Genomic DNA, 20,278 nt, shown 5'->3' with positions numbered 1-20,278 from the left:
TCCTCAACCAACTCTGTATGTGTGCGTGTGTGTGTGTGAATGTGTGTGCATTAGGGGGTGTACTGTGTTACAACATCCTCAACCAACTCTGTATTGTGCATGTGTTTGTGTGTGTGTGTGTCCTACAGGTGTGAGCGAGTGGATGCTTCCACTACTTGCATTGTCCTTGCACACTTGCGTGTGTCCCTTGAGAACGGAGCCCAGCATGTGCTGGCACCTGCAGGAACGTGTGAGTGTGCATTCTGCGGTTCCCTGTCCTGCTGACTCCCTGCTTGTCCCGAGGGCGTGTGCGCCTTTAGGTCCCAGGCCTGCGTGCCCGCCAGTGTGAGTGCCAGTGAGTGTGGCCCCGCGCAGCTCTCTCCGCTCTGCGCTGCCTGCACACTCACCCTGCATAGTTGCTGCCGGGTGACTCGGGCGGGGCCGGCCACCTGCCTGCCCGCCCATGGCACTCACTGGCGCCGGCAGTCGCTGAGGCCCTGCCGCGCCCCGCAGGGCCTGTTGAGCCGCCCCCGGGCCGGGGTCGCTGCCGGCCAGGCCCCGCTCAGGCGGGGCGGCGCTGCCTGTATGAACCCCCGGCGGCCCAGGGAAAAGGCGACCATCTGCATCCAGGAGCACGTGGCCATCGACATGTGCCCCGGCTCCATCTGTCCGTCCAGCCGATTTCTGCCTACTTCCCTCACTTCCCGCGGAAGCTGCCCCATGACGCCCCCGCGCGCCGGGCCGCGGCCAGCGCCTGCCCCTGCCGCCCCTCCGACGGCTCCCGCGATGACTACAAGGATGGGGACCATCTCCTCGGAGTCTAAGGATTCAGTCCGGGTTCCAGCCCTGTGCAGCCTCCCGCCAAGCCGCCAGAGGACGAGCTGGACGTCAAAGGCTACCAGTGGACGACTGCAGTAAGTTTCCAATTCGCCGACTTCGCACCCCTCCACTGGCTCCGGCTTGGCAGTCCCCGCTTTCGGGGTGCCCTCTGTCCCTCCCCCTCGCGTGGTCGCGTTCCCCCTTGGTATTTCCGTAACCCCCCGCCTCGAGGCCACAGACCCCTAAGCGCTCCGTGCGGTCTCCGCGCCCTGCCCACCGGCCCCGACCCCGACCCCTACCGGACCGGAGAGGTGGGAAGTTTGGGGGCACCAGCTTGAGGTGTCCCATTTCCGGGGCTGGGCTCCGGGGAGCCGGTGTGGCGCCCGCTCCCTGCCCGCCAGCCCTTTGGGAGCTCAGGCGCGGACAGCCGCTTTTGTTCCCGGGAATGGCGGAGCTGCGTCCCGGGGAGACTCGCGTTGCAGCCGGCAGCGTGGTCGCCCCCCGCTGGCCGGCCGCTCCGGGAGGGCACCGCAGGGTAGGATCGGGGCTGGGACGGGCTGGGGAGGGGGCCCAGGGCTGGGGCCGGTTCGGCCTCCCAGGTGGCGAGCTGGCCGAGGAACTAGTAGGACTGCTGGGCCGCTTGTCATTTGGAAAAACCTTGGCGGTTCCTCCTCTGGTGCCCGTGGACCCCGCCGCGGCGTTCTCCAGGGCCGCGGACCTTCGCCCACCGGGTGCGCCCGCTGCCCCAGAGCAGCAAGGACCCCCCCTCCTCCCGGACCGAGCCCCGAGCCCCATGGAGCAGGCAGGCGCTCTGGCACCTTTTCCCGCCCCGAGGGTGCCTGTCAGGCCCGGCCAGCCGGGACTGGCTGGGAAACCGAGGCCGGAAGAGGTCGCAGTCCAGCGAGGAATCGGTTTGTGGGGTGGGGCTGGGATGGGAGACCTCTCCCCAATCCCACCAGCCCCAGCCCAGCTGTGGCCTCAGCCATGTCACCCAGAAAACCAGTGTCAAACCCTAGCCCTGCCAGGGATGTGGACCTTGCCTGGTGAGAGTCCTGCTCAGGATTCTCCAGGGCCCCTCCTCCGCGCAGCAGGGGTGTCTGCCCCTGGCCTGGGCACTCACCAGGGCCTGCAGGCTGCGGGCCTGGAGTTTCCCTAGCATCAAATGTGCCACCAGAAGCTGAAGGTAGGGATTATCAGTTCCCTCCGGAGTGCTTTCCAGAATGGGGGTCTGCTTAGGGTTCCACTTAGGGGTATATCCCTCAGGCATTGGAAGTGGGTTTGGAAGGCCCCGAGCCAAGGTGGCGCCCCCAGTCATCGGTTCTTTCTCTGTGTAAATCCAGCTTTGAAAGGAGGAGGATGTGGTGCATTTCCCGGAAGGGCTGGGGTCCTGGGGTGTGGGGAGCTGGGGTTGGGGTGTGGGGAAGGGCCCAGGGTTGGCGAGCTGAGCAGGACTGTCACAGGCCTCTGGACGTCCTAGGGTGCCCCCTTGCTTGTCCGCTCTTCTAAGGGCCAGTCTCAGTTTGCCCATCTGTAAATAGGGTTGATTGTCCCTGCCCCATGTGGCTGTTGTGAGCATTCAGTGAGCGCTGCCAGTCCTGGGAGACTCTTGGGGTTTTTTATTGTGCTAAAATACACAAATATAAATTTCTCATTTCAGCCATTTCTTTTTACTCCTTCACTCCTTCACTCCCCACCCACCCACCCACTCATTTTTAGCGTACAGTTCAGTCGTGCTCAGTACCTTCTACCCTCAAGGCAAGCCATCTCCAGAATCCTCTTCACCCTGCAAAATTGAAACTGAACCCATTAAACAACAGCTCCCCATTCCTCCTCCCCGGTCCCTGGCAACCGCCATTCTGCTTCCTTCTCTGTAGATGTGACTATTCTAGAAACCTCATATAAGTGCAATCATCGGTATCTGTCAAACTTTTGTGTCTACCTTCTTTCACTCAGCAGAATGTCTTCAGGCTTCATCCATACTGTAGCGCGTGTCAAAACTTCCTTTTTCAGGCTGAATGATACTTGAGAATCAAAATCTCTTCTCCCAAACACCGCCCCAGCAACAGTGTCTGAGAGGCCCAGGGAGGGGCAGGGCTAGGGTTTTGAGGAGAGGCTCTCCTCTCAAAGCCGGATCCCACATCTCTCCCCTCAGTGCCAGCACCAGCCAGGGCCTCCTCTCATGGCTTACTCCACCTGTCCCTCCCGTCGGAACCGCCCCTAAACCATGGGGTCAGTTTCTGTCTTTTGCCAACTCACCAGCTGGGGAGGGTCTACCCAGGAGACCCCCAACAGCTCCCTGACCTGGAATCAGCCTCCTGCCCGCCCCCTTCTGTGGACAGAGGTCACACTTGGTGGGAGGGCAGCCCCACAGAGGGCTGGCTGGAGGCACTGGTGGGAGCCCCAGCTCAGGGCCAGGGAAGCCACCTGTTTGGGCACAGAAGCTGGTGGCAGCACAGTGACAGGCCTCAGGAAGTGCCCACTGATCTTTTTGCTTCTGGCCAAATGTGTCACTGTTCAGGGTGCTCAGGGACCTGCTGGGTGAAGGAGTGGAGAGGCGGCAGCAGAGGGCCCATCACAGTCCAGGAGTCTGAAGGACACAGCAGGCATCACTCCCGTCCCAGTGTGGCAGCGCCCCCAGCCTAGCCCCCATGGGTATCTTGGGGTGCAGAGGTGGGACAACCAGAGCCACTGGACAGACATACCAAAACTTCTGGTGGCCCAGAGATATGCAAGTGAAATGTGTCAAGAAACAGGACCCAGTGAAAACATTTTGAGCTACAATAATATATGCATTGTAAGAATAAGACACAGTGGTCAGGCACCGCCTGCACAGGGTGGGCCACCAGATTCCCAGAACTCTGCACTCCAGGCACGTGGTGGGAAAGGCAAGAGGTCAGAGTGAGGGAGTTGGTTTTGGAAGAGCAGCCATGTCACCGTGGGCACACGTGGGGCCACTGAGCCAGGCCCTGTCCCAGAGGCAGCCACACAGTGCAGGGCACAGCTCAAGATATGTCCACCTGACCTCCTGACCCCAGCCACTTCTCTGGCATCTTGCAGGGGCCTGGCATGCAGGGAAGGGGAGGAAACGCTCTGCCTGCCAGGCTCTGTGTCCACATCGTCTCCCTCCCTCTCGCTCCAGCCCTGGGAAGATGGGACTATTACATCCTTGAGGTTGCTACTATCATGATTCCGGATAATACCCCCACATTTGCCCTAGCTGGTTTGCTGTGATGTTGGGCTAGAGGAGGAATATCTCAAAATTGGAAGGGATTATAAAATGTTGCATGAGAATAGCTATTTATGCAGGTGGGTGTGTGGGTGGAGGGGAAGAGAGAGAGTCAAAATATACTCTTTGGAGCTAGACAGGGCATGTTTGTTGCCTTGATCTCTTGATACAATTGGTAAAACAACAGCAGATGGGAACACTCCTGAAGCTCTCTGAACTAGACTGAAATCTGCAAAACTGGTCCCCTCAATGAGAGACCCAGAGCAAGTGGTTCAAGAGAACTAAGAGAGAACCAGTTTTTAGTGCAAGGCCCCAGCTTCTCAAATCTTGGTTTTTGAATTAAAAATCGCATACTCATGAAAATCAAAGCACAAAGAATGGAAAATGAAAAGCGGAGATCCTCATTTCTTAAAAATCATGGTTGCCAGGGAAATCACATTTAATAGACTGGGATATATCACATCAAATGTCCTTATGCTTATGTAAATATATATAACTTACTAAAGCAATATTATATATACAGTTATATAATAAATATGTGGTAATATAGAGATTGGTATAGAGATACACATATGGAATGTATTTTCTATATACATAGTTTTTGTTTTGTTTTGTTTTTTTTGAGACGGAGTCTTGCTCTGTCTCCCAGACTGGAGTGCAGTGGCGCGATCTCAGCTCACTGCAAGCTCTGCCTCCCAGATTCACGCCATTCTCCTGCCTCAGCCTCCCGAGTAGCTGGGACTACAGGCGCCCACCACCACGCCCGGCTAATTTTTTTTTGGTATTTTTGGTAGAGACAGGGTTTCACCGTGTTAGCCAGGATGGTCTCAATCTCCTGACCTTGTGATCTGCCTGCCTCAGCCTCCCAAAGTGCTGGGATTATAGGCATGAGCCACTGTGCCCGGCCAATACATAGTTTTACATTAATATCATAGCTACCTTTCCTTTCAGTATGTATATGTACTTTATTCTTTTCAGTAATTTCATGTTTATGATGTGGCTATACCATCATGGTTCAAACTATTCATATTTTAAAGCATTTATCTATATTGATTGTTTTACAAACAGAGCTGCAAACAACAGCTATGTGCCAACACTTTGTGTCTTTCTTTTTTTTGAGACAGAGTCTCACTCTGTCACCCAGGCTGGAGTGCAGTGGCGCGATCTCGGCTCACTGCAACCTCTGCCTCCCAGGCTCAAGCAATTCTCTTGCCTCAGCCTCCCAGGTAGCTGGGATTACAGGAGCCTGCCACCATGCCCGGCTAATTTTTGTATTTTAGTAGAGATGAGTTTTCACCGTGTTGGCCAGATTGGTCTCGAACTCCTGATCTCAAGCTATCCACCTGCCTTGGTCTCCCAATGTGCAAGGATTACAGGAGTGAGCCACCGTGCTTGGCCCTCCTTTGTTTCTTTAGATAGTGTATCTTAAAATAGATTCCTAGAAATAAGACAGATTGAAGAGTATGTAAATTTTAAATTTTTCTACAGACCGTGTCATTGCTCTTCAAAAATGCTGATTACCAAAATGTCACTTTTTGATACTAAAAAATAGATTGTTTTAAACACACAAAGTAAGTAGGGCTTACCAAAAGTTAATATATTTTGCATTTCTCACAAGTATGTTGAATTTCTCACCCTTGCATTTTACAGCAGGAATCCTGACTCAGTCTAACTTTCTTTTTTTTTTTTTTTTTTTTTTTGAGACGGAGTCTCGCTCTGTCGTCCAGGCTGGAGCGCAGTGGCCGGATCTCAGCTCACTGCAAGCTCCACCTCCCGGGTTTACGCCATTCTCCTGCCTCAGCCTCCCAAGTAGCTGGGACTACAGGCGCCTGCCACCTCGCCCAGCTAGTTTTTTGTATTTTTTAGTAGAGACGGGGTTTCACCGTGTTAGCCAGGATGGTCTCGATCTCCTGACCTCGCTATCCGCCCGTCTCGGCCTCCCAAAGTGCTGGGATTACAGGCTTGAGCCACCGCGCCCGGCCTAACTTTCTTATACTTAAAAAAGTATATACTAAAACATAGGCCAGGAGTTAGCAACGTTTTCTGTAAAAGACCAGATAGTAAATATTGTCTTTGTGGGCTATATAATCTGTGTTGCAACAACGTGACTCCACCTTTGTCTTTGAAAGCTGGGATAGATGATGTGTAAAAGGGCAGGAGTGGCTGTGTTTCAACAAAACTTTATTTACAAAACAGGTCATGCTAGATTTGTTCTGAAGACCATAGTTTCTTAACCTCGGTCTAGGCAATCCATCAAATAATTCTGCATTCACGATAGAAGTCTTGTTGTATATATTGGCTGACTGTCTTTCCTTTCTATAATGTTAACCACTGATTTTGTGGAGCATGAATTCTAGGAAATAATACCCAGGCAAGATGTCTATTACCATGTGCATCTTATTTTTAAAAGAGTGGTTAAATTCGTACTGAGGCCGGGTGCAGTGGCTTATGCCTGTAATCCCAGTACTTTGGGAGGTCGAGGCAGGCAGATCTCTCAAGTTCAGGAGTTCAAGCCCAGCCTGGCCAACATGGTAAAGCCCTGTCTCTACTAAAAATACAAAAATTAGCTGGGTATGGTGGCATGCACCTGTAATCACAGCTACTTGGGAGGCTGAGACAGGAAGATCACTTGAACCCAGGAAGCGGAGGCTGCAGTGAGCCGAGATGGCACCACAACATTCCAGCCAGGGCGATAGAGCAAAACTCCATCTTGAAACAAGCCAAAACAAAACAAACAAAAAACTGGGAGACTGAGGTGGGCAGATCACAAAGTCAGAAGTTTGAGACCAGCCTGGCCAATATGGTGAAAACCCGTCTCTACTAAAAATACAAAAATTAGCCGGGTGTGGTGGTAGGAGACTGTTGTCCCAGCTACTCGGGAGACTGAGGCGGGAGAATCGCTTGAACCCGGGAGGCGGAGGTTGCAGTGAGCTGAGATTGTGCCACTGCACTCCAGCCGGGGCGGCAGTCTCAAAAAAAAAAAAAATTCTTATTGACAAATTCAGTAGTTTCTTGTCTTTAGTTTGCATGTGTATCACTTGGCGGTTTGGTAAAAATCTAGATTCCCACATCCAAACCCAATTCTCTTGTGAGCATTTTAAACAGCCATCCCAGGAGGTTCTGGGCTGCTCATAGGTTTGCATATTAGTTACACTATTTATCCGCTGCGTGACCACGGACAAGTTGTTTGAACTCTCTGAGCCAACATTTCCTCTCCTATCAAATGGGAATATTAATAGAACTTAGCTCTTGGAGACATTGTTAGAATTTGAAGGACAGTGAATAATTTTTAAGAGAGCTTGACTTGTGAGAAAAATAAACAATGCATGAATATATATTTCAAGCATGAGTTTACCTAGTGCATATGCATTATATACTGGGTGCATAATATTTCATAAAATAATCATTGTTTTATAAAATAGTGTTTCATTATTTGGGGAGAGGCATTATTGTCATTTCCTTTCTGCTGACTTCCCCTCTTCAGAGTTTTCTACTCTTCCCCTCCCATCCCACCGCCTTGTTTTGTCACAAAACAAAGCCAATAGAATCACCAATAGTTTAAGACTGGTTTACTCAAAATGAATTCATTATTTTACATAGATGAACACTGAAATGATAAATAATGTTCTATAAATATTTGTTGGTTGACAGCTTTGAAACAATGTCCTCTAGAAAAAGCTAAACATAGCCACTCACCTTGTATGAGAGCCGCAAAGAATAGCCATGTGCCTGAATATGTGTCAGTGTGTGATTGGAGCGGCTGAGGAAGGGGTGTAGAGGGTGTTGTGGGATCCCTTCCGACAAGCAGTCAAGAATACATAGAAATACATTACAAAACTTTCATAATCTAGATAAGTTAAAATGCATGTTAAGAAGAGTCCCAGAGTGTGGTTGCTTGGGTAGGGGTAGGTTCAGGAATTGAAGGGACGTCCCTGGGTCCTAGGTCCCTGCTTCCTAATCTGGCACAGATGTAACAGTGTCTTGTTGCTTCCAGGTCACTCAGGGATTCGACTCTGAGGGCAGTGATGCACTTGGCACCAGAACTCAGTGGATGTGGCACAGACTTGCCAGCCTCAGCCACTTTCATTCTGGAAGCTGTTAAAAGAGACAGAGTTATAAAAATTGAGGGATCAGCAAGGGAATTCCTGGTCCCATGCTGCCTTCTCCTGTTTGCCTTGGCAAGTGTAGGGCCTGTCCGCTTGCTCAGGACTCTTTGTCCAACCTCAGCTCCCTAGACCTTTCCTCAGTGGCTCAGGGGGTCTCCTCAGGCAGCCTCCTCCCGCTGACACTTCCTGTCTTCCCTCTGCCGGGGGCAGCTCTTCCCTGGTTCCTTGCAGACCCCAGGTCAGGCCAGAAAACACCTCTGTGGCCCTTCCCTGTGTCCCGCCACCAGATAGGACCTCCAAGGCCTGGGGTCCCCAGAAGGGCCCTCATACCAGCTTGCAGGCTGCCCCTCTCCGAGTCCTGCCTCTCTCCAGAGATGGGCAGGAGCACCAGCCCTTACCTGGCACCAGCTGTGAGTCTCATAATTGCCATCTACCATTTTACTAGGGGTCTTCTGGGGGTCCTAGGAAAAGCAGCAGATGCGTGGGTGCCTGGGCACTTGGGCATTCTGAGGGAAGCAGCAACATGACCCTGGGTCATTTTTCACTGGGGACAAGTGAGCCAACTCCTTCTATTTTTTTTTTTTTTTTTTTTGAGATGGAGTCTTGCTCTGTCGCCCAGGCTGGAGTGCAGTGGCGTGATCTCCACTTACTGCAAGCTCCACTTCCCGGGTTCACGCCATTCTCCTGCCTCAGCCTCCCGAGTAGCTGGGACTACAGGCGCCCGCCACCGCACCCAGCTAATTTTTTTTGTATTTTTAGTAGAGACGGGGTTTCACCGTGTTAGCCAGGATGGTCTCGATCTCCTGACCTCGTGATCCGCCCGTCTCGGCCTCCCAAAGTGCTGGGATTACAGGCTTGAGCCACCGCGCCCGGCCGAGCCATCTCCTACCCAGTGATAAAATCAGAAGTAGATGGAGACAATACTATTCAGGGGATGATTTGGGGATGAGAAGAAGCACTAGCAGGAAGTTGGAGGTTTGGGGGTGAGAAGAACTAGCAGGAAGTTGGGGACTTGGGGGTGAGAAGAACCAGCAGGAAGTTGGGGAGTTCTTGTTTCCCCATTTTTCCGTTCCATTTCTGTTTGAGCCTTAGGTTTGGCCTCCATCTCCCTCTGTAGGAATTGCAATTAATTAAATAGTCTGCCTCTTATTCCAGCTCTACTGGGGGAACATAATACGGTCTAAGAGAGATTTTTTCCAGCAAGAGGCCATCTCTGCAGATCACCTGTGAGGCAGACCTGTGGCGATTTCATGACTCAGCTGGTCACCAGGAAGCGATTGTAGCTGGGTTCTGTCCCTGATTGAAACCTACTCAATGTTCTCCTTCCCTAAGTAGGACAAGACCGTACCCTGCCTTTAAGGTTTACAGAATAGAAAGTGAAAACTTTTGGGGGAAGAAAATCTTCCTGAACAGATAGCCCAGGGCATTTTGAAAATCCCTTAGGAAGTTTCCTGTTTCACTTGGGTACCTCTGTCCTTGGGCTTTGGTGATGTGGTTTGACCCCGGTCAGAGGTCAACAACAGCAAAGGCAGGAGGAAGACAGACTCGTGAGAGGAGACCTAGGAGCAGGGGGGCATTGTGAATGAGGAGGACGCGGGGGCCCAAGAGTGTGAGCAGAGGAGGACAGGGCTTGGGCGCTCAGTCGCCAGCTGCGGGGTCCGAGCTGTGTCCCCTTATCTTAAGAGGTGAGCCCTGAGTCATGGGAAGATGGAAACTGGGGCTGATGAGAGAGGATGTTTTTAAGCACCGTGGTGTCTTGTTGACTCGCACATGCAAGGGGTTCTTGGTAGCCACAGGGCTCAGGGTATTTGCAAGAATAGTTCAAGTGCTCAGTTGTCTCAGGGCTGTTGATGGGGAAGTGGTTTCCACAGCGAGAGGAGGTGAGATATTGGTGTCACCCAGGACCACTTAGCTAGTTCCTCCTCACTAAAGCTCTGTAGTCATAGTTTCCCCTGACAGAGCAGAAACTTCTACGTTATCCCACAGCTGTGCTAACGGTGTAGACTTGACTTATGCAGTGATGCCAGGAGTCCTGAGCAGCAGAGCCCAACTTAAACCACACGCAGGTGGACAGAGCTGTGTTAGCGAAGCCTGAGCTACTGAGCAATGAGAGTATAGCCAGGCTTCCAGACATCTGTTCATTCCAGGCTTCCAGACCTCTGTTCATTCCAGGCTTCCAGACATCTGTTCATTCCAGGCTTCCAGACCTCTGTTCATTCCAGGCTTTCAGACATCTGTTCATTTCAGGCTTTCAGACATCTGTTCATTCCAGGCTTCCAGACCTCTGTTCATTCAAGAGAGATACGCACTAAGCAAAGGACCTAAAGATATGTTTAATATGGGTGCTAATATGCATACGGAACCTTGAAATAAGTGTTCTTAGCCTTTGGCCAAGAGGGTCCATGTCTAGGAATCTATTCTCTATAGAAATAAATTCAAATATGGGAAAAAAGAACAATGCATAAGTGTATTTGGTCCCCAGCATATTTATAGCAACTTAAAATTGGACCCAATTTAAATTGCCTATGATATGGAAATGGCTAAGAAAATTATGGGATCTTCCCTTGATTGGCTATTAGGCAGCCTTTACAAACAATGCAATGACATGAGAAATGCTTATGTTGTGGTAAGTTTAAAAAACTCAAGATGCAAATCAGCTTATTTTAATTAGGACCCATCTAACATTTGGGATGTGGTCAATCCCACATAATGTATTTTTGTGGGTGCAGTTCCCAGGAAAGAGGAGGAATAAAAACTGCGAGTATGAAGTGTCTCCTTCGCTTGCAGTCCCCTTGTCTACCCCTTTGTCTACCTCCTGTGAAAAGACTCCCTTCTCTTCCTTAATATGGGCAATTTCTACTGAGGACTCATTGTTCTAAGACTCCTCTCATCTCCACCTGCATCCTCAGTGCCTGATGTTTGGCTTGTATGAAGGAAGGTGGGTAGTACTTGTGGCAGGGCCAGTTCTGTCTTCCTCAGTATGTTCTGGAGTGGGTATGTAGCCCCATTTTCTAGTGGTTACCTTGATATCATGAAGAGTTTATGTCTCTTTTGTCCTAGATTTGGGCAATAGTGATTTATTGGGCAACACGAAATACACAAGTCAGCATCTTGTTAAGAATAAAGTCATTCAGGAAAGTGGACGACTAATAGTTTCTAATCTAGATAGCACAGGAGAAGAAATGTTTATCACACACAAAGTATTAGTGCCTGTTATATCACCAAGACAAAACTAACAGGAAAAAGACAAACACATTATAGTGAAAACTTGTGTTTCCTGACCAGCATCTGTTCTGCATGTTTCCTGATGCCAGAAACTCACATTTCCTCAGGGGAAATCCCCCTTCCCCACAATTCTCAGGTTTTAAGTTTATGTAAAATTCTTTAAACCCAAAGATTCAAGTTATGTGCCTTGATTAACTTAAGCAAATCAATGAAACCCATCCCCACAGCCACAGCGATTGGTTAGGAACTGGGTTCTGAAGTCAGTCAAATCCGAAAGGGCCTAGTGATGCTTTTTCCAACGGGAACACAGACCCACTCTTCACGGCAGAAAATGAACAAGGATTCACGTAACACTGGCAGGTACTGGCAGCCACCCAGGGCCGCTCACGGGAAAGGGAGATCAGAAAGAGAAGCAAAGAGGACTCATGAGACACCACACGGCTGCTGCGTCCAGCCTTGCCTGGAGCTAGGGCCGCCTCGATGCCCTGGAGTCTTGGAGCCACAAGGTGCGTTTACTCCAAGCCTCTTAGAGTTTGGTTTGCTTGTTTGCTTTCTGCCTGGAAACTGCCAGCATCCTGAGAGATACAGAGATCTGTATCTGTGCAGAGACACAGGGTCTGTTAAAAGTCACAGGCCCTGACTGAAGTGTGGAACTGGCTGAAACGAGAAAGTAGGAGGTGACTTGGTGAGGACCTTGTGAAATGAAAGTGAGTTTTAAACCTTACATGCATCAGAATTACCTGCAGCCTTGTTAAAACACAGGTTGCTGGGCCCTGGTCCATTAAGAAAGGAAGTGGGGCTGAGAACGTGCATTGCTACCATGTTCCCAGGTGATACTTACCATGCTGTCCTGTCTGGACACTACCTTTTGCAATCCCCATTACAAAGTATTCACATGCTGGTTGAACTATGGTCTGGCTTATTTTGGTGCTGAAAGCCTGTGCCAAATACCAAGGTTGCAGCATTAAGGAATTTGATAGAAGAGATTCTGAATATAGGCCAGGTGTGGTGGCTCATGCCTGTAATCCCAGCACTTTGGGAGGCCAAGGCAGGCAGATCACGAGATCGGGAGATCGAGACCAGCCTGGCTAACACGGTGAAACCCGTCTCTACTAAAAATACAAAAAGTTAGTTGGGCACGGTGGCAGGCACCTGTAGTCCCAGCTACTTGGGAGGTTAAGGAAGGAGAATGGCGTGAACCCGGGAGGCGGAACTTTCAGTGAGCCAAGGTCATGCCACTACACTCCAGCCTGGGTGACAGAGCAAGACTCTGTCTCAAAAAAAAAAAAAAAAAAAAGATTCTGAATATTGGAATTTAGTAGCTATGTGTTACATCAGTAAGGTCCTTTAAGAAAGAGTTTTGGCTACTTTGAAATGGGCTCATCTAAAATTGAAAAAGGAAGAAATTTAACTTGCTTAAAAAGGCCCTTTCAACTTGTTGACTGAGAATCCAGTCATCTGGAGACTTGAAGGACTGTAAATGTGGAATTTTCTACTCTAAGATAAAGTTAACGAGCAGAGACAGGAAGATGAGAGACCTATCGAAGCCAAGGGTCAAATATTCATCACCTCCACATGGGCCAAGATGCAGGCAGAGGTCTCTCGCCAGGGGCTGGGAGGTCGGGGTGACAATGGTAGTGAGGTCTGAACTAGAAAGTCCACATCCCCGGCTGGGCGCAGTGGCTCACGCCTGTATTCCCGGCACTTTGGGAAGCCAAGGCAGGCGGATTGCGAGGTCAGGAGCTCAACACCAGACTGGCCAACACAGTGAAACCCCATCTCTACTGAAAATCCAAAAAAATTAGCCAGGTGTGGTGGTGGGCACCTGTAATCCCAGCTACTTGGGATACTGAGGCAGGAGAATTGCTTGAACCTGGGAGGCTGAGGTTGCAGTCAACCAAGATCACACCATTGCACTCCAGCCCAGGTGACGTGTGAGACTCCATCTCAAAAAAAAAAAAGAAAGAGAAAAGAAAGTGCACATTCCCAACCCCTGTTAAAATGCAAATGTGAACTATGTAACTGACAACTTCTCTGCTTCTGGCTACCTGGCCCATGGAATTGATCAGAAACAAATAGTAGCCTACGGACATTAGAATGGAGTCACATTGCCAAAGAAACCACGAGACTGGTTCCAAACAGCCCTTGATTAGACAATACCGAAGGCAACCTCACACAGATAGGAAGTCAGCAACCTCCAGAAAGCAAATCCTCCACATTGCACATCTCAGATTGTCCATGGAGGACATTCCCCCAAGGAGGAGAGCTAGGGACGGTCAGACTGGCTGAACTGCTTAAAAATGCAATTCCCATTCTCCCATTCCCTAACAGGGATCTTTGTTCAATTTACTCTGTTTGTTCATAACATTCGTATTTAGGGAATGTCAGGCATGATTAAACTTTGTTTAGCTTTGGGTTTCTGGGCCTCGAGAAACAATTCAGTGCAGGCAAGTGTTGTACGCACCTATATTCTCCTGAAAGCCCATAAAGAAGGAATGATGACACCTTCACTGCATCTATGGGGACAAAAGCTGCTCGTGTGTGTGTGTGTGTGTGTGTGTGTGTGTGTGTGTGAGAGAGAGAGAGAGAGAGAGAGAAACAGCCTTGTCAAAAGGACGTTTGTTGCTGTACCCTCATTACATGAAAGCCGTCATGGCATCAAAATGCTGTAAGCCAGGCTGAGCTCTATCCTCTCTGCATCAACTCAGAATCCTGACCAGAAAGTGGTTATGATGGATGGAATCTCACCCATCAAAGAATAGGGTCAGATGAGACAGAGAGGTAAGCTAGGCAAGCTAATCAGAAAATAACTCAAAGTTTTAAAAGTGCAGAATATAAAAAGGAAAAACCCTCATTCCTTAAAAAAAAAAAAAAAAGCCTCATTTCCTCAAAGGAACCACAGTAGTTAGCTATTTGGTGTGTATCTTTCCAAATATTTGCCAATGTAAATACATGTGTATATAGCTTTCAAAGTAAAAACAAAGTAATATCCTTTACAGATAGTTCTGTAGCATATGTAGAGAATATATATGCATATGCATATACTGAATGTAAATAGATATGCCTTTTACATATATTATGGACAGTTTCCACAGATACAGATGTGTGCTTTTTTTTTTTCACTGACTGCAGAATGTGCCATTGGACGTCTTAATGCTCTACTGATTAATCCCCTACTGATGACCGTTTGCATTTCTTTGCTCTTTACCAACCACACTGCAAAGAATATCCTCATGTCTACATATTCTTAGCTTTTGGCAGTGTTTCTATAAAGCAGATTCCTAGAAATGGGATCAGGTCAAATGGAATGTAGGTCACATAGTATGTGCATTTTAATATTTGCTAAGTAGTAGTGTTTAATTACACTTTAAAGAGTTTCAACCATACAATTCTAAACATGTTTGGACACAAAAATTAGATTATTTTAAACAAAATGAAATAAGCATAGCTCACAAAAATTAACACGTTTGGTTTTCACACAAATATTTTGAATTTCTCTTTCTTCTGCAAAAAGGACCCTAACTTAGTATGCACTTCTTGTACATATAATGCAAGCAATTCATCTAATAAATAACCTTTCACAGTAAACCTACAGACAGCATCCTGCTCCACACAGAAACTGGACGTCTTTTCTTTCTCTAACATTAGCTATTTATTTTGTAGAGTGTAGATTCTAGAGAAATAATGTATAATACACCTGTTGCCATATGTGGATACTTACCACATTTAGAAAACGGTGAATTCTATTGATAGTGGCTCTCAGTCTTTAATAGGCTATGGAATACCTCATGAGCTTGATTAAAATATCAGTTCCCAGGTCTACACTTAAAGCTCTTGATGCAAGTGGCTTAAACAATCACTCTCAAACACTCTATGTCAACTCAGAATCCTGACAGGAAGTGATTGCAATGGATGAAATATCATCTGTTAAAGAATAGGGTAAGATTTGAGTATAGGGGGATCATGTTTGGGGACATACATTTGTCAGTGGTTAACAGCATAGTCTGTAGTTCAGTAAAAGTCCAGGTTTGGAATGCAATTGACCTTTTACGTGCTGTGTAACCTCAGCCAAGTTGCCTAACCTTTCTGAGCCCTGGGTTACTTTTCTGTCAAATGAAGTATTCAGAGTACCTAAGCTGGCCGGGCACGGTGGCTCAAGCCTGTAATCCCAGCACTTTGGGAGGCCGAGATGGGCGGATCACAAGGTCAGGAGATCGAGACCATCCTGGCCAACACGGTGAAACCCTGTCTCTACTAAAAAATACAAAAAACTAGCCGAGTGAGGTGGCGGGCGCCTGTAGTCCCAGCTACTCTGGAGGCTGAGGCAGGAGAATGGCGTAAACTTGGGAGGCGGAGCTTGCAGTGAGCTGAGATCCGGCCACTGCACTCCAGCCTGGGCGACAGAGCGAGACTCCGTCTCAAAACAACAACAACAACAACAACAAAAAAAGAGTACTTAAGCTATACTATTGCATTGGTAAGATTAAATGAACAATGCATAATAAGCACTCAGTAGGAGTAAGCCTCAACAATGTAAGTAATTGCTATTAAAAGCTTGATTCATCATGAATATGCGCTACAGAATACTCTGATTAATGGTGTCCATTCAAGTAGCGAATTCTCCTAGAGCATGCATATTACGAATTGAGTTATAACATATTCGTAGTTTCAATGTTCCAGAACTGTGCCTCCGTTGTACAGTGGATAACTCTGTGGTAGCCCTCCCCATCTCTCCCAGTTTCCCTCCATTTCACCTCTTCCTAATCTTTGCCTATGATTCCTCTTAACCAGTGATTTTGATTTGCCAGAAAAACAAAACCAAACTCAATACTGGTTTACCTTTTAAAAGAGCATCTTTATTATTTCCCCAGGCCGATCACAGCCCTGAACAAAAGCATCCGATACACATTGGTCAGTCTGGTGGCTTTGGTACTATGACTGCCTACGGCAGGCAAATGACAGTCACTTGTCACCAAACACAGTGTGAGGGAAGGGGGAGGGGACAGGGAAACTCTCAGAGCAAACAATCACAAACACACTGTGAAATCGAAAATAAATTACACAAATTAAATAGTATAAATAAATAAAAATTTAAGTTAAAAAGAGTCCCACAGTGGCTGTTGGGCAACAACCAGTCCATAGAAGAGGTAGCTGTGGAGGTCACAGGGATGTTCCCAAGGCTCAGGCTCCCGCTCCCCACTGGGTCCACCGGGGTCACAGGGCCTCAAAGCTTCCGGACCCCTCAGGCACTCAGCTCCAGGTCGCTGACGTATTTCTGGACCCAGTCCTTACTGGGGTCAGCACAGACCTGCCGGCCTCTCTTGGTTAGGAAGCTGTGGAGAAGGGAGGAAGGTTAAGCACTGGGGAATCCAGCAGGGGAATCCGGGGCCCTCCATGGCCCCTCCATCCCGCTCTCTGTCCTGGGCAGCTCAGGGCCTGCTCCTCTCTCAGCGACCCCTGTCTGTCTCCATCTAGAGAGCTTCTCTCAGGGACTCCAGGCGGGGGGCTCTCAGAGGGTCCTGCTGACTCCTTCCTGTCCCTTTCCTCTGGGCTGGGGCAGCCCTTCCTGACTCTGTAACACCTGCCCCACTCCAGCCCCAAGTCAGGTCACACCTCAGAGCCCTGCGTCCTGTACCCCCGATAGGCTCCGGACGGCTGGGCCTTTCCAGGATGGCCTTCTGGCCTGTCTCTGCCCCCACCCGACCCTCCCTACCTCCCTAGAGGCGAGCAGGAAGACTGGCACTTACATGACACCGGGCTTGGAGCACTGGCTGCTGGTCTCAAAGTAGTCAGCTATGAAATTCTGTGGAATCTGCCGGGAGATGTAGCTGAAGCAGCAGGAGGTCGGCGTGTCAGCACCAACTGCAGAGAAAGGAAGAGAATGAGCCTGAGGCACATCTCAGAAGAAAAGGCCAGGCAGCTTCTGATCCCCAGTGGTTGAGGAAGGCAGGCTTGCTCAGACCAAGTGACCAGAAGGCATTTGGGCGTTTTTGCCGAGAAATGTCTCTTTGTTTCTGTCTATTTCCTTCTTTCCCTTGACTCTTCATAGTGGGTTCTCTGTTTCTCTGTGTGATCCAGATACCTGAACAGACTGTTCTCTTATCTCAGCTTTCTTCAGGGAATTTTGTCTGGTTCAAGAAGTCATACCCCAGCCCAAGAGAAGCCTTGGACATCTCTCATAAGACATCCAAGGGACAGGGCTCCTGGGAGACCTAGGGTGAGCTGGAGAGTGAACAGACCCCACTGGGAAGTAACCAGCCCTGGATTCTGCCTCTTGTAAACTGATTTGTTTCGAACCCTGTCTTTCTATCTGTACAAGGGGCTGTAACTCCCCTGCCCCTGCCTAGATTCTCATACCTGGAGACTAGGAGGGCTAAGACCCCTCTAGAGATAAAAATAAAAGTCGTGAAGAAAAAGACCAAGGTGTTTGGCAGCCCTTTAATAAATTCTCTTTTCTCTTGGGGCTCTAAGGCCACAAGAAAAGACTGATGTGGTCTAACCATGGCCAGAGAGTGGTGATACCCACAACGAAACTTGGACTCACATGTTGCTGAGATCCGGTTGCAGAGAACCACGGTGCAGAGGAGGACAGCAAGGGCAGCAGTGGAGACCTGCATGATTCTGAGCAGGTGATGGAATGTGGGCTCGAGTGTCAGCAGAACCAAGAAGGGACTGACCTCTCTCTGCTGCCTGTGTCCTCCTGAAGTCTGAAGCCATCTCTCCTTCTCTTTATAGGCAGCCCTGGCGGATGGGGAAATGGAATCTGGGGGTGAGGAGGGAAATTTTTAAGCATAGTGATGCTGTCATGCTGAGTGTTGCACAACCCAGGGTCCCCGGTGACCACAGGGGCTCAGGATATCCAAGAATAGCATCTCTGAGTGATTCTCTAACTCTCAACTCTCAACTCATGACTGGTTCTAGCTTCATGGGGAAATGGTTTCTCCTGTGAGTGTGAAGAGGAGTGTGTGTCAACCCAAAGCTATTCTTAGCTGGTCCTTTCTCATAAGAACTGGTCTATGCGGCCAGGCATGGTGGCTCATGCCTGTAATCCCAGCACTTTGGGAGGCCGAGGCAGCGGATCACCTGAGGTCAGGAGTTTGAGACCAACCTAACCACGTGGAGAAATCCTGTCTCTCCTAAAAATACAAAAGTAGTCAGGCATGGGGGCACATGCCTGTAATCCCAGCTACTCGGGAGGCTGAGGCAGGAGAATCACTTGAACCCAGGAGGCAGAGGTTGTGGTGAGCTGAGATCATGCCATTGGACTCCAGCCTGGGCAATAAAAGCGAAACTCTGTCTCACAAAAAAAAAAAAAAAAAAAAAAAAAAAAGAACTGGTCTACACGTGAACTCTCCGGCCCCATTCCTTCCCACAGAGCTGCAATTCTGCTTCCTCAGCTGCTATAACCACAGGGGTAGGGTTGATGGGGTGATGCTGTGGAGGGCGGCACCATCCCCCCTCCTCCCAGAGGCAAGGAACTGAATGGAAGCTGAGGAATAGAAAGCATGAGGTCACGTTTCAGTCATTTGTCTATTTATTAGTCACGGAGTGACTAGGGCACTGTGTTAAACGCTAGTTGTGGATCATAAAAATACTTCAGAGGTGGGTGTCAGTATGTCAGGTGCCTAGAAATATTTGTAGCCATTAACCTAGAAAAAACATTTCTAGGAAAGAGTTCTGTGGAAACAGCCCAAATATGGAGCCATCTTCAAACATAAAGACACCTGACCCAGCATCATTTATAACTCTAAATTCAGCAAAGCTAATTTCTCTCCATCAGGGGATGATAAATTATCCATTAGATCGTTTATTATTAAGTCTCTAAAATGAATGAAGTGGCATAAATATGCTTATAACATCAGTGGTTTAAAAAAGCAAGATATGACATTATACAAATCTATAAAATTTGAAGAATTATGTATATATATATATACATATATGTATATATATATATATATGCCATGCCAACCCTAGGCATGGAAAGAATAAAAGGGCTTGGAAATACATGCCTTGAAGAATGAACAGTGCTTAGGTCCATGGGTGGTTTATTTTCTTATTGTTTTCTTTTTCTGAAATTTTCTCGTTTTATTTAGTGAGACTTTATTACCTTCTTGGTCAGCCCACAAATTTATGAACTAATTCTGTTTTAAAACATTTCCAGCATCACTGGTTGAAAAGTGGTTTGTGGTCAGTTGTTTAATCTGAAATAAATTACTGATAAATACGCTAAAGTTTCTGTTCAATGGCCTTTGCCAAAATGAAGTCTTGATTTTCCATTTCTTTGAACCATTTTAAGGATCCTATACTGTACTTACATAAATCATGCCAAACTGAAGCAGGTTTTTCCTTATTCTTTTCAATACATAATTTCAGTGGTGTGGAAGGGTCTCTACCTTCTCAGCCAGATCTATATGCTTTTTAAAAATTTTCCATACTTTATTATTTCACAATCAATCAGCATACCTCATTTTATAGTGAGAAATAGGTTTAGTTGGTTTTAATGATCTTTTTTTCTGAGATGCCCCTGGTCTCATGGGGGCAGGTAGAGTATGTGAACAGGTAATTGTAGCACTTAGCAGAAAGTGCTAAGACTCCTCACAGAAAAAGAAATGAAAGCTCAGAACCCCACGAGGGGAAGAAGTGACCTTCCACCAGAGGGTTGGGGAAGGCTTCATGGAAGGGATGGAACTTTAGTTGTGTCTGGATAACTGCCCGGGATTTAGGCGTCTATAGATGGGTGGGCAGTGGAGGCCCAGCTGAGGCAGAGTCCTGGGTGTGACTTTGTGGGCTCAGAGGAAGGAGGGGGTGCTTCAGTGGAGCTGCAGAGCGGTGGGGGCAAATATGGACGATAAAGCTAAATTGGGACCAAACCAGGACAGGCCTTGAATTCCCCCCAAAGGGATTAGAGTTGATACATTTGATG

General features: G+C 48.4%; 2 protein-coding genes across 2 annotated transcripts in view; one reads left to right on the top strand and one right to left on the bottom strand.

The window, feature by feature from the left end:
* Window positions 1-704: 704 nt before the first annotated feature.
* The window catches only part of LOC135967642 (C-C motif chemokine 4-like), a 33,509-nt gene continuing 13,935 nt past the window's right edge, over window positions 705-20,278 (top strand). Inside the window, exon 1 of the mRNA XM_074019027.1 lies at window positions 705-1,333. The gene's annotated coding sequence lies outside the window, so the exon portion shown is untranslated. The remainder of the gene's footprint in view (window positions 1,334-20,278) is intronic.
* Window positions 16,190-18,119, bottom strand: LOC102119743 (C-C motif chemokine 3-like). The gene is made up of 3 exons (XM_005595252.4): window positions 17,900-18,119; window positions 17,103-17,217; window positions 16,190-16,688 (listed from the first exon to the last, which is right to left on the bottom strand). Exons 1-3 carry the CDS (start codon window positions 17,970-17,972, stop codon window positions 16,598-16,600), a joined length of 279 nt encoding a protein of 92 aa, XP_005595309.3. The 5' UTR covers window positions 17,973-18,119; the 3' UTR covers window positions 16,190-16,597.

This window comes from Macaca fascicularis, chromosome 16 (genome assembly GCF_037993035.2).
Source record: "Macaca fascicularis isolate 582-1 chromosome 16, T2T-MFA8v1.1".
Taxonomy (NCBI): Eukaryota; Metazoa; Chordata; class Mammalia; order Primates; family Cercopithecidae; genus Macaca; species Macaca fascicularis.
This window is presented reverse-complemented; position numbering and strand designations above follow the sequence as displayed.